The 15,138-nt window shown below is 39.6% G+C and overlaps 1 protein-coding gene across 1 annotated transcript in view; it reads left to right on the forward strand.

Moving 5' to 3' along the window:
* The window catches only part of RELN (reelin), a 532,400-nt gene that overhangs the window by 289,688 nt on the left and 227,574 nt on the right, over window positions 1-15,138 (forward strand). The window contains exon 9 of the mRNA XM_042915885.1: window positions 13,133-13,229. Within this exon, the coding sequence (XP_042771819.1) occupies window positions 13,133-13,229 (97 nt within the window). The remainder of the gene's footprint in view (window positions 1-13,132; window positions 13,230-15,138) is intronic.

Raw genomic sequence — 15,138 nt, forward strand, 5'->3', positions numbered from 1 at the left:
CCATTGATATATGTTATTTTGATGCATCTTTGTTTACATTCTGATAAACTTATTGTCATTTCCAGACTTACCTTTACTTAGTATTCTGTTGTTTTGCTTATCTCAGAACTCCTTTGTAAGACCATGGAGATTTCTTTTTTTTAAGGTTTATTTATTTATTTTGAGAGAGAGAAAGAGCACAAGCAGAGGAGGGACAGAGAGGGAGGGAGAGAGAGAATCCCAAACAGGCTCCACACTGTCAGCACAGAGCTAGATGTGGGGCTCCATCTCACAAACTGTGAGATCATGACCTGAGCCGAAACCGAGAGTCAGGTGCCCAACAACTGAGCCATCCAGACGCCCCATGGAGATTTCTATATACTGCTGCAGCTAGTGTTCTGATTCCCAATAAATTATTAGTCCTTAAAATCATGAATGCAAAATAATGCTTTTTTAACGTAGATATTTTACACCATGTATTCTTTACACTCTTAATACCATACAGCATGTTTCCTTGTCTTAAGACTCATTTTTATTGACGAACAACTTTTGCTGTTGGTATAAACAGGGAAGGGAAAAGAGCACTGAATCAGGAGTCAGGCCATACAGTCATTTCTGCCAGTTGACCTTGCCACATAAGCTTAGGCAAGTGGTGGAGGCTGTCTGGACCTCTGGCAGCTCATTTCTAAAGTGAGAGTATTCATTTTCATGACTCTCTTCCCACCGGGGTCCTAAATCCTAGGACTGGGTGACAAGAATGAACTGGTGTTAACTAGGAATACACTCTGTCTGAAAGTATGGTGATGACATCTGTTCTAGTTAAGGCAGCCCCAGTGAAATACCAAAATACTTACCATATCCTTATTCAATCAGTTATGGTTAACTTAAACTTGTAGCTTGTTTTATCATGAGGAAAAGATATTAAATAGAGCCATGTAATGTTGTCACCCAAACAAACCTCAGCACGGGAGATCAAACGAGCTGCCCCTCTGGCTCTTCCTACAAGAGCATCGGTCTCTGTGCTAGTAGACTGAGGCTGTAAGTCCGCCCCATCTCCTTAATCTGCTGCGAAGCACACAAAAGAGATAATAATAAGAGTACATTTACCATGATGATCACTGAGTAATGTATAGAATTGTTGAATCATTATATTGTGTACCTAAAACTAGTATAACACTGCATATTAATTTACTTAAATAAATTTTTAACTTTTTAAAAAATTTTTAATGTTTATTTATTTTGAGAGACAGAGGGTGAATGCAGGAGGGGCAGAGAGAGAAGCAGGCTTCAGGCTCTGAGCTGTCAGCACAGAGCCCAGTGTGGGGCTCAAGCCCACGAACTATGAGATCATGACCTGAGCTGTAGTCAACTGAGCCACCCAGGTGCCCCAAATTTTTTAAATAAATAAATAATCATGGGAGAGAAAGTGAGAAAAAAAATTTAATTTTTAAATAAAACATTTTAAAAAAGATAAGAAGAAAGAGGAGGAGGAGGAGGAGGAGGAGGAGGAGGAGGAGGAGGAGGAGGAGAATGGTATCGTATTTCCAAAAGACTCTCTTCCTAGAATTTAACAGATTCTTTCCTAGATTTATTTCAACCATGTTTTTCAACAACTGTTCACTGAGCTCCTCTTCCCTGTGAAGCAGCTCTCAAGGCACTGGAGAGACAGGATTTACAAGACAAAATATTTGCCCTGGTTGAGGTGGCATTCTGATGGGGGTGCTGACAGATGAATGTGTCAGCGAGTAATAAATGTGATGAAAAAATAAGTCAGGGGTCAGCAAGTGAGGGGTAGCATTTTCTTGGAGGTGGCTAGGAGAAGGCCTCTGAGCTGTAACCCTTGGACAGAGGCCTGAACTGTGCAAGAGGGTCAGCCTGGCAGAAGGAACAGCCAACACAAGAGCCATGCAGACTGCCATTGTGTCACCACAAGAGCCTTGAATAAATGTACTAAATGATATTCTTAAGTGGGAAAGGTGGTTCAAAGGGTATGCATTTCCTACTGTTTCCTAAATGACAGCCAAAGTCAACAGAAACGGGACTTTGTCACAAGAATGTTAACTGGGTTTTTGAGTTTGCATGTATCTCTGACATAAGAAATACTTTCGATAATTGGTTGACTCATCAATTAATTGGTGGATTGCTAGATGAATCATCTTAGCCTGGCTTCCTGTAACAGAAGTGGAAAGTTAGTTGTCTATTTTTTTCTAAATTATACTAGGGATAGAGCTATTTAAATATAACCAGGGGTAGAAGTTGATACCAATTTCAGTTGTAATTTTATTTTATTTTTTTATTTTAAGTTTATTTATGTTGAGAGAGAAAGTGCGAGTGGGGAAGGGGCAGAGAAAGAGGAGAGAGCGAAAATCCCAAGCAGTCTCTGCACTGGTAGCACGGAGCCCCATGCAGGGCTTAAACTCGTGAACTGTGAGATCACGACCTGAGCTGAAGTTGGACACTTCACCAATGGAGCCACCCAGGTGCCCCTAGGTTGTAATTTTAAATTGAGGAGAATGATTCATAGATCAGACTAAGATTACAATAAAATATTTTTTAGAATTACAGTGATGAGGCTCTAACAGTAAAAGGAAGCAGCCATAGAGAAATAAGCCTTGCCATTCTTTTTATTCTTTCACTATTAAATAACAAGTACTAGGTACTGTTTGACACTTGTAAATATTAATGGTTTCTCTATGGCAATGATTATTTCAGAAACAGATTTACGAGTTATTACAGAAATTGTTACTTAGAATACAGATGTGGATTACCTGGCATCTTAAATTTAATCCTGGTTGCCGTATTATATCAGATTCACGCTTTTCACATAATTAAAATTGTCTAAATTGGGAAATGTGAGGATATTGCTTTTTTTGGAATGCAGTTTTTTTTAAATCTCTTTAAAATGCCTTTGTATAGATTTTAAAGCAAACGACAAAGAAACTCTTTGGGAGAAGGTTAATCTTTGTGTTTGTTCTGAAAACCCAGTTAGGAGTTTATCACATTGATCTTGGGGGTGAGAGGTGATCTAAGGAGGCTGTGATGAAGGTAAAGGAAACGTATAGATTTAATAAATATGTAGGAAGAGGGTCCAGAGGCTTGGGTGGCTGGCCGCAGGGCAGAGAAAGGAGGAATGTTTAGGGAACCTGCAGAGAAATGACACCCAAGTAAACATGTTTCTTCTAGATGCAGTGTCACTCAGCTCCTACCATAAAACCTGAGAGCTGAGTTGGTGACTGGAGGGATATTTAGGCTAGAGGTGGCTCTGTCCTTCAGGCTTTTCTCTCTACACCAAAAACCGGCCATTATGGCTTCAAGTCATAAGCCTGAGTAGAAGTAGCAGTACAGAAGCCCATCCCAACCTGTTGTGACCAGGTGAAAATGTAGCACTGTTTTTTGTTTGTTTGTTTTTAAGTGTGTTTTTGTTCACCAAATGCAGTACAGTGAAGTGGCCAAAAGTGTGGGTTCTGGTCTATCTAATTCTGAATTTCATTTACCACCCCCCCCCCCAGTATACTTCTCAACTTCTCTTTGCCTCAGTTTCCTCATTTGCAAAGTAGGCATGCACATAGTGGTACCTACCTGTTCACAGCAACCGTTATTGTTCTCTTGAGTTACTAGAATGTATTTTCTTGATGAGTGCTACTAAAACTCTACCTGATCAGAGTTTCTGTTTTGTTTGGATGCTAGGAACTGTAAAACCAAATTTTCAACTCTACTCCAGCAATTCTGTGGCCCTTAGGAAATGTATCTGCTTATACTGCTTTGTCTTGCTATCCTTCTCCCAGAGCACCTTCATTTCTTATCAGGTAGACTCTTCTCTTCCCCACTCATGCATTTACCAGTGATGCTAACAAACAAGTAGTTTATTCATTTTGGTCTCAGTTTTTATTTCCATGTTGAATGTATAGGATTTCCACTGAAGAGCCTGGAAATGGCACAAAATAAAAGAAGCCATAGGAAAAATGCACTGTAAGTTCTTTGATAAGGAACAATTCAATGTAATGTTTAGCCCGTGGACAAATATGGTCAGAAATGTGCTCCTTTTTCTAGGATAAATGAATTTGTGAAGTGAAACAAAAAAAAATTGAATCATAACTGAAATCTTTTAAACAGTGTGAGCCAAGAACTGTTTTATAGGCCCTGTTCATGTGTTAACTCCTTACTGTTCACAACAGTACTATGAAGAGATTGCTATTATTATTTATGTTTTACAAATGTGGAAACTGGGCACAGAAAAGCTAAGTGATTTGCCTAAGGTCACACAGCTAAGAAGGGTCCAAGCCCAGATTGCAGCCTAGGCAGCTTGCCTCCCCCATCCTCTCCTATCTGCTGTGCATGCTTTCCTCTCTGAAAGATAGCTTGTATCAGAGGAAATTTCACTCTAAAAAAGGTAAAGTAGAAAAATTATATAGAACTATCAGTAATGCTAACATTGAATTTACTATCATGTGGACTTCCCTCGTGTGAGACAAATTAAATAAGATATGTTTAAACCTGTATGACATGTTAACCTGCACCTACCATCAAAGATTTTCTCAATCCATAACATTACAATTAAAAGTAACATTTTTCGGGGTGCCTGGGTGGCTCAGTCGGTTAAGTGTCAGACTTCAGCTCAGGTCATGATCTCACAGTTCATGGGTTCAAGCCCCACATCAGGCTCTATGCTGACAGCATGGATCCTGGAACCTGCTTTGGATTCTGTGTCTCCCTCTCTCTCTGCCCTTACCCCACTCATGGTCTCTCTCTCTCTCTCTCTCTCTCTCTGTCTCTCTCTCTCTCAAAATTAAATAAACATTTAAGAATTTTTGAAAAAAAGAGTAACATTTTTCAGGGTGCCTGGCTGGTTAAGTCAGAAGGACATGTGACTCCTTTTTAAAAAAAAATTTTTTTAATGTTTATTTTTGAGAGAGAGACAGAGACAGAAACAGAGCAAAAGTGGGGGAGGGGCAGAGAGAGAGAGAGGGATACAGATTCAGAGGCAGGCTTCAGGCTCTGAGCTATCAGCACAGAGCCTGACGCAGGGCTCGAACCCACAGACCACAAAATCATGACCTGAGCCAAAGTCAGACACTTAATCAACTGAGCCACTCAGGCGCCCCAAGAACATGTGACTCTTGATCTTGGGGTCATGAGTTCAAGCCCCATATTGGGTGTAGAGATTACTTAAATAAACAAATAAACTTTAAAGAAAAGTAACATTTTTCTATAAGGTTACAATTGTATTAAGTTTCTTCCTAAATGTAAAAGTGTTTTTTTCCCTTAGACCAGTGTGTTAATCTATTCAAATATTCAACAGAATTTGTTTCAACAGAAACAAAACAAATCAACTTAAAGAGACAAGATAATGCCACAATCAAGAAGATATTGCATTTGAGAAACTTTTTAATACAGTAGAAAATGATTCCTGATGGGGAGATCAGAACTCGTGCCTTGGGGGTGATATTCTGTGTGGCTTATGACTACCTTGTATGACTTTGCAAATTGCTCGTTTTCAATTTTGCTGGGCCATTATAATAAGACTTTACTAATAAGCAAAATCATTCATCTGGCTGTCATTGTTCTTCACATTACTTTATCTGGCGGATAAAAATGTGCCATAATTACTGGTGTAATTTGTCTCTGATATTTTTATTCTGAAAGCAGACTGGATTATGGAACCGTTTAAGTCATCTTAGGGCATTTTCTAATTAATTTGTGGGAATTATTACCCTGTTGACTATACAGCAGTACCAGTTAATCTGTGGTGAGGAAATATGCAATATAGATATTCTAAAGTATGCTGTCGAGTCTCTTTATACTTTGACTCTTTCAGGCAAGTCAAAAGTCCTTAAGTCTCATCTACTGTTACAGTACCCTTTTTCACTAGAAACTCCACTCAGTAAAAAGGAAGAAATGGAGAATTTGAAGTAAAAACATTATGGCAAACTTCTTTGTGATTCAGCCAGAATTTATAGAGCTCCTACTGTGTACCAAGCGCTGTTGCGGGTACTAGGGACATAAGTAATGGGCAAGACGCACATAGTTCCTACTCTGATGGAACTTGCATCCTAACAGGATATGGACGATGAGCCAGTAAATAATTAAATAAACACAATAAATTTAAATACTGGTAGTACTATGAATAATACAAAACTGAGTGATAAAATGGAGGTTGGCGATTGGGATAGACCTCTTCAGATTGAGTGCTCAGGGAAGGCTTCTTTGAGGAGGTGATATTTGCACAGGTACCTGAGGGAGAGGAGGGAACCAGTGGGGAAAGATATGAATGGAACGAGGAGACAGTAGGGTGTGAGGAAATTGACAAAGTGAAGGAGCACAGAAGGCCTGGGATGGAGTGTTCAGGGAAGAGAAAGAAAGTCCAGGGCACTTTATGGCTTGAATGTAGTAAATGAGAGGCAGCATGGTACGAGGGATGATCTAAGATGTACAAGACTGCAGATCACCAAGGATTTTTGTGTATCATGGTGAGGAGCTCATCCTTTCGTTCCTAGTGTGCTGAGAAGCCTTGAGAGGTTTTGAAGCAGGGAATAGAATGTCAAAAAATTTTAAAAGACTCCTCTGTTTTTGTTTTGTTTGAGAGAGAGAGAGACGGGGGGGGGGGGAGGTTAGAGATTGCCCACATGAGCAGGGGAAGGGCATAGAGGGAAAATCCTTAACAGGCTCCACACCCAACATGGAGCTGGAAATGGGTCTGGATCTCATGACTGTGAAATCATGACTTGAGCTGAAATCAAGAGTTGGACTCAGGGCACCTGGGTGGCTCAGTCGATTAAGTGTCAACTTTGGCTCAGGTCATAATCTCACAGTTCCTAAGTTGGAACCCTGTGTCGGGCTCTGTGCTGACAGCTCAGAGCCTGGAGTCTGCTTCAGATTCTGTGTTTCCCTCTATCTGCCTCCCTTTCTCTCTCTCTCTCTCTCTCTCTCTCTCTCTCTCTCTGTCTCTCTCTCAAAAATAAATAAATGTTTAAAAAAATTAAGAAAAAAAAAGAGTTGGACGCTTAACTGACTGACCCACCCAGGTGCCCCCAAAAGACTACTCTGTACCCCCTAACTGCTGTGTGGATGATGGATCACAGGGGATAAAAGGGGAGCAAGAAAACCATCAAGACATGTTCATGACTTGATTGAGGTGGTAGCAATAGAGAGGGACATAAGCTGAACAGTATTTTGGAGGCAGAACTCCCAGCACAGTCAGATGGGCTGAAGTGGGAAGTGAGGCAAAAGGAGGAATCAAAGATGACCCCTAGGGTTTTTTTTGTTCATTTGTTTGTTTGAGCATCTGGTGTGGTATCATTTGAAATGAAAAGACTAGTGGCTATTCAGGAGGTGGAACACCAGTACTTCCGGTTTTGACTTAATAAGTTTGGGATGTTCATTAGGAATGATAAACGGCAGTTTGGATTTGCAAGCGTGAGTCTCATGGGAGATACAATCCTAGGTATTATCTGTTGTAGATGTTATTTAAAGCTCTGAAAGTGGGAAAGACCATCAAAGGAGGTGGTGTAGGTAAGAGAAGAGAAAAGCACTAAACTAGTTTGAGGTCAGGAAGGAAATGGGACATGAAGGAGACTGAGAAGCAGCAGCCAGTGATGCAGCAGAAAAATTGAGAAGGTGGTGGAACCCAAGGGAAGAAAGTATCCAAGAAAAAGGGAGAGATCGACTGTGACAAATCCTCCTGAGAAGTAAAGTAACTTGAAATTGGGATCTGTTAATTTGGCAACATCCATCCACCAGTGACCTAACCAAGAGTAGTTTCAGTAGAAACCTGTCTGGGTGGCAAAAGAGAATAGGATGTGAAGATTTATTGACCATCACTGGATAACCCCTTTGAGTTTTGCTGTGCAGGGGAACAAAAACAGAATGGGAAGGAGCAGAAGGAGGGGTGACATCAAGAAAGTGTTTTTTTTAAGTATTTATTTATTTATTTAAAAGAATTTTTTTTTATTTATTTTTGGGACAGAGAGAGACAGAGCATGAACGGGGGAGGGGCAGAGAGAGAGGGAGACACAGAATCTGAAACAGGCTCCAGGCTCCGAGCCATCAGCCCAGAGCCTGACGCGGGGCTCGAACTCACGGACCGCGAGATCGTGACCTGGCTGAAGTCGGACGCTTAACCGACTGCGCCACCCAGGCGCCCCAAAAGAATTTTTTTTAAACATTTATTTATTTTTGAGACAGAGAGAGACAGAGCATGAATGGGGGAGGGTCAGAGAGAGGGAGACACAGAATCTGAAACAGGCTCCAGGCTCTGAGCTGTCAGCACAGAGCCCGATGCAGGGCTCAAACTCACAGACCACGAGATCACAACATGAGCCGAAGTCGGACGCTTAACCGACTGAGCCACCCAGGCACCCCAAGTGTTTGTTTATTTTTGAAGTGGGGGCAAAAAGAGAGGGAAACAGAGAATCCCAAGCAGGCTCCGCGCTGTCAGCATAGAGCCCAATGTGGGGCTCAAGCTCATGAAGCATGAGATCATGACCTGAGCCAAGACAAGAGTCAGATGCTTAACCGACTGTGCCACCCAGGCACCCAAGAAAGTCTTTTTTTTTAAAGATGGGAGGTGCTTTGTATGTTTCGATGATGTTTATATGACGATAGAAATGACCCAGGAAACTCAGGGGGAGAGATGAATGATGCAGGAAAAAGAAAGGGGAAATTTCAAGGAGCAAGAGGAGATGGGATGTAGGCCATATGAGGAAGATCACATTGGTTAGAATAGAAACACTTCCTCCACCAGAACAGGAGGAAAGCAGAAGACACTGGTATGATGGGTAGAGAATATGATACATACACATTTGTGGTCAAAAAGATGAGGGCATTACTGTCTGTGTTTCTGGTTTTTTTCACTACATGGATTGCACTATTAACCTAATAAGAATGAGCTCAGACTTAAGATTTTATGTGAAAATTCTGAAAAATTAAAAAAAAATTACCCAGTATTTTTATATTAACTTGATAATACAAAGCAAGTTATTTAAAAAGCACAAAGGCCTGGGCACGAAGTCAATAGCACAAATCCAGGACATCATTAGTGAAGTGTTTTATTGCAAGGCAGTTGCAGGGCATAATGTAGCTATCTGCTTTAGCAAAGCAGGGAAGATGGCTTCTGTTTATATTTCAGTGCATATATTTCTTAAGCCATAGGACAAAATTTAAGACAATAATAGACTAGAAACGTTTTTGGTGAAAAATATCCATCACTGTCTGCTGTGGGGTTGGCTAAATAACCAATAACAATGTAAATGAAAGCTACCGTAAATAACTGTAGGTTTATATTTATCCTTTATCAATTTATTTGTCAATTTAAAATCAAGACTTGACAACCAAGACCAACCGGAAACAACATTGATGGAAGTGCCTTTAACACAAAATATCCTGTCCTCCCCGAAACTGTGGGTATTTCAGTAATCTTTGTATGTGTAGCTCTACATGAGAGCCAGATTTCTTAGACTGTTGAATTGGGATCCTCCATAATTCCTAAAATTTCACTAATTTTATTTTTGAACACAAAACTTCAGGAACGCTTAATCATTCTGTAGGTTACTTGTACCCGTGCTGTGGACAGAAATGAAAATATATGGACTCTCCTCATTTGCCTTTCAAGAACCAAATAAAGTATTTGGTTTGGTTTTTTTTTTTATGGGAGAGAGAGAGAGATTGAGAGAGCACATGCATGCATGCACATAAGCTGGGGGGAGGGGCAGAGAGAGAGAATCCGAAGTAGGCTCCATGCTGTCAGCACAGAGTCCAACCTGGTCTCCATCTCATCGTGAGATTATTTTTTTTCTTTAATTTTTTTAATGTTTACTTATTTTTGAGAGAGCTAGAGATAAGAGTGTGAGCAGGAGAGGGGCAGAGAGAGAGGGAGACACAAATTCTGAAGCAGGCTCCAGGCTCTGAGTTGTCAGCACAGAGCCCAATGCAGGGCTCGAACCCATGAACCGTGAGATTGTGATGTGAGCCAAAGTCAGACGCTTAACTGACTGAGCCACCCAGGCGCCCTTCATCATGAGATCTTGACCTGAGCTGATATCAAGAGTTGGATGCTCAACCAACTGAGCCACTCAGGCACCCCAAAAATGTTTGGGTTTTTAAACCAGCTAAAGTCCATCAGTGGCTCTCAGACCATACTTGTATAACCATGATCCTGAATTATCTTCCCTCTTTCCGCTGTTCTTTAAATCCTTGCAGATTTGCTACATTAGAGTGAAGGATTACATTGGAAGGGATCTGAAGGGGAGAAAATAGATCTGTAAGAAGAGGTTATTTTGCATTTGACATTTGAGTTTGTCTTTGCTTTCCGATTTTAAATTTCAGTGTTGGCAATTAAAGATCTTTGATTTAAGAGGGGAAAGAAAGAGGTACCTGCTGCAGGTGGCGCCTGGTTATTACTGTCTCTTCACTGTGTAAAAGGTGCTTTGAGGTATGTGATAGCTCGGCACCACAGCAGATGGGAGCAGGGGGTTGGGGGTGGTATTACCCACCTGTGCACATGGACACTGATGAACTCTTTCTTCCCCTCATCCCAGACAGAGTCAAGTAACCGTTGTCAGTCTGGGCAGTGAAAATCTTATTCTGCGGGCTGAAGGCTATGTGACAGTGGGGCTGTAATTCAGAAGGGTTTCTGTGAAGAAAAATTGTACCCAATGTATGGTGAACAAGTACACTCAGAGTGGGAGTGGGAAATTGTTTACTCGTTGGACTGGTACCATTTAAAAAAATTTTTTAGTGTTTGTTTATTTTTGAGAGAGAGAGAGAGAGAGAGAGAGAGAGAGAGAGAAAGCATGAGCAGTGGAGGGACAGAGAGGGAGACACAGAATCCAAAGCAGGCTCCAGGCTCCAAGCTTTCAACGCAGAGCCTGATGTGTTGCTCGAACCCACGAGATCATGACCTGAGCTGAAGTCGGACACTTAACCAACTGAGCCACCCAGGTGCCCCTAGACTGGCACCATTTGGAATGAGAGTTTGGTGGGGGTGGCCTCAGAGTGAGGCAGATATCCAGAGCTGACTGGTTCTCTTGGGGATACTTCTTCCAGCTCAGGCTCTCCCTCTTCAGTTCCCTGGTCTTGGGCAGCACCTCTTCTCTGCCTGGCCCCTCATACCCCATTCCCCAGTCCCAGTTTCCAGTTGTCTATCCCCGTGTTGGAGTTCCTTTCCGTGTTTGACCATCTTTTCACATGGGAACCCTTTCCAGTGACCGGGGCTAGTTCTGTTCTCCAGGGTACATGTTTGGTCTCTAGGAACTGTGCATCTTTCTCCCACCAGGGGGTGGGTTCCCGTACTGAGGAACTGCTGAAGGATTATAAGCGGAGAGGTAACCGGATTCAGTTTACTTGTAGGAAGAGCACTGGCAACAATGTGGCTGGGTAAGGACACGTGAGGCTGGAGACAGGGAGGCTAACTAATCACTACTGCAGAGTCCTGGCAAGAGCTAATGAGGGTCTATTGACAACAGCAAGGAGAAGATGGATTCATAAAAGGATTGATATTTTAGATATGAAAGAATTTAATGACTAAGTGGCTGAGGAAAAGTGATTCACCTGCCAGGTGACTTTGTGTCTTATGGGTACATCATAAACTAAATTTCGCCACATTGAGATGGTGGTGTAAGGAGATGGGGAGAGAAGACCTATTTGGACACGTTTTTATTCTGATGTTTACCAGCTTTCCTTCTCTCTTCATTTGTAAACAAATTGCAAGGAATTGCCTCCTGTAAGGCACATTTTTGGTTATCATTTGTTCTACCCGTTCCTTTTTCAGGGATGCACCTCTGACACATTTGCTCTTAAGAGCTTATGGTGTATACAACATGAAGGAGGCACATAAATACCATTTAAATTCTTTAGGCTGATTTGAACTTTGTTTTGAAATAAACAGATTTTCTGCCAGTCCCTATTCTTGTTTGTATGGAAGTTTGTCCCACATAATCCTGGCCGCTTCCAATTCCAGCCCCACAGCTTGATATTTACTTTAAGCAGCTGCTTATGAAAGGTAAGATTTAGGAGTGATGAGAAGCGCATAAGGTGGGCTTCTGTTTGAGCTTAGGGTGGCCGGGTAGCTGTCCTCTGAATACCCTTTCTTGCACCCACATTTTGGCTGTGAGAACAAATCTGGGAAAACTGCCGTTTGGCCTTTTAGCACATTGCCAACTTTGGCGATTGCAGACTAACTGATGTTGTACTAAACACCACTGAAATAAAATAAATGAGTCTATTAAAGCTTGGAACTCCTGAGAACTACAAATGTAAAAACCGTCCACAGATGCCATTTGCTGAAACTGAGGCTCCTCTAGCAGATGGGTAAAACTGAAACATAAATTGAACTATTTCTTTTTCTGTTGGTTCATTTGTTTTTAATATGGTATGAAAAAAATCCTGCTATTCAGTTACAAGAAACTTCTGGCATATGTTTTCATGGCTGTTTCGGGTATTCTGAGAAGATCTTTGAAATTCTAACCTATGCTATGTGTTATTATATGAATTCATTGAATGTGTAGAAACAAATCCTTGTCAGAGTTTTAAAAACTTTCTTTGGTCACATTTCCAATATGGAAAATCATAGTGAGAAATAAGTGTTCACTATGGGACATAACATCTCTCTTTTAAAATCTTTAATGTTGGGCTATAGTAGAATAGTATCAGTCATATCTAACAGTTCTCATCCATTTAGTACTTGAATTTTTACAGGATTTTAGTTTCTTATATGCTGTCTAATCATTTAAATAAGACCCACACTGAAGAAGAATGGTGTTTTGTCCTCGTGCAATTTAATGACTTATATACTATTTAATGCAATCACTATTAATTGATATTAACTTGCAAGAACCACGATGGTATTATTAATCATTCTATAATATTTAGATATTTTTGGCATAGAGCTCAGTATTTATTTTGTAACTTAGTTTAGAATTTTGTGTATCTGTAAAGAAATCTGAAGAATTTGTTTGCCTTTTTCCTGATTCCTAAAGTTATTTATCAAATAGTATTTATCAGAACCGATCACAAGAAATTTCAGCATAATTGGAAGAATGGGGAAGCAATTAAATAAATATTTAAATGGTTACAAAGTTATCTCACATTTATCAGGAAGGATGGTATGCAATTACACTGTTTTTTTAACTTTGAAACTTACTGTTATTGCTATTTACAGGTTCAGGTTCATGTCGCTTTAGTTACTCAGACCCCAGCATCATCGTGTCATATGCCAAGAATAATACCGCAGACTGGATTCAGCTTGAGAAAATTAGGTTTGTTATCATTTAAAGTAGTTTCATAAATTCTGATGTAGGTGGATTTCTACTTCCCTATTTGCCTTCATTCTACCATCGAATTTATGCTTCATGGTTAAAAGTAGTCTGGTTGTTAATTATGTTGAATTACATGCCTGCACATATTATTATCTGCCCTATTTGAAGAAGTATTGTTAAAAGTGGCATTTTCCATTCAGAATCTCCCACGGTTAGTAGAAGCTATAACAAACTATTTTTGGTTAAAGCACATTTGGGAGAATAACATTTATGATGGAACCCTCCACAAAGTAACATTACCCAGCTCTCTAGGTGGCTTGGCTAGTGGCTGGTTTGGAGACCTAGGACCATATGAGATTACCACCTAAATTTCTCCCAGTCTGTGATGGTAATGAGTTAATAGCCACTGGGGCTTTTGCGTTGAATGTTTAGTTCTGTCATTTCCCTTCCAGCTTCCCAAAGGCCAGTTCTAAAATTCTATTAACATAATTGTGATGTAACTGGTGGTCATTTTATTACATTTTTTTTTCATTAAAAAAAAATCCCTCGATAAGAAAATGAGGTAGGATGCTTAAGAAGCAGCTCGCTCGAGTTGAAAAAATGTTAAGTTAGCAAAACTCAAATGATACTTACAACTTCTGCAGAGCTTGAATCATAAAACAGCATTCAAAATGGATGCTTAATTTTAGGTCTAGTAAGATATTTAAAGGAAAAAACTACCTTGAACTTTTATAAAGTAGTTATCCTGATTGATTTAGTTCTTAACTTAGTACAACTGAAGTAGAACATTTTCCATCAGTCTTGTACAGGTTTTTTACATGCTAGTTTCCTTATCATATTTCTATGTTAGAACAATTCTGATTTATTAGGGAGGAACTGTAAATATTAGGTTCTTGGTGCTTAAAACTAAACTAATCTGCCCAAAGTTTCCAGTAGTATTTCAGATTTATAAATTGTCATATGTCCAAGGTCTACTTCAACCAGAAACTGAGATAAGTGATTCTAACTTAGGCATTTTAAGAAACTGTCTCTCTCTGTGGCAGGATAACATATAATCTATAAGTACCTGCACAAGCCAAGCTCTGACATGCTGTGCCAATATTATAACAGCATTTTGCTATTCTTTCTAATTTCTAGTAGTTGTTATTAAAATGAATTCATATTGAATACTTATTTATATAAATGACTTTAAGCAAGGCAGCATAAATATTGAAAATTGTATCAATACCTCCATTTTTTATCTACCCAATAGTTATATATCATAGTTTAGGTAAATTGTCGGAGATATTTCTTTTTGGAAAAGGGCTACATATTTTTGATATGACAAATAATGAATGTATACATTTAATTACAATATATGAAGATCACATTCAGCTGTTTTTCACTAAACAAGACTTTCAATTTTAGACCATGCTGTAAGCTGTCATTCTCATTAAAGCAAATTTTCCGTACCATTTAGTGATCAGAGTAAACATGTTTTCAATCACTTCCTAGAACTAAAATACACTATTTTCATTGGTTTAAGTTCTTTCTGAGGCAAAAAACATAGTCATTATGAAATATTTTTTTAAAAAAGGCAACTGGTTACCCCCAAAGATAAGGTACACCATCTATAACCTACACTGACAATTCTTTGGATATATATGTAATTCAATAGTAAGTGAAAAATACGTCCTTTCTGTAGTCCTTTCAAAACTAATTTACAGTAAGCCCAGGGTACCACTAGTTTGCATTTTAGTACCACTTTTAATCTTAGCTAAAAGCAATCATTTTTACTATAGCAGGTTTCTACTTTGGTAGAATAAAATGTTTAATAAAAGTACTTTTATCATATAGCAGAAGGGCCTGGATTCTAACAGATATATGGTAAAAATCATGTTAAATTATATCAAGCTTTTAAAGACTGATC

Source organism: Panthera leo, chromosome A2, assembly GCF_018350215.1.
Source record: "Panthera leo isolate Ple1 chromosome A2, P.leo_Ple1_pat1.1, whole genome shotgun sequence".
NCBI classification, from domain to species: domain Eukaryota; kingdom Metazoa; phylum Chordata; class Mammalia; order Carnivora; family Felidae; genus Panthera; species Panthera leo.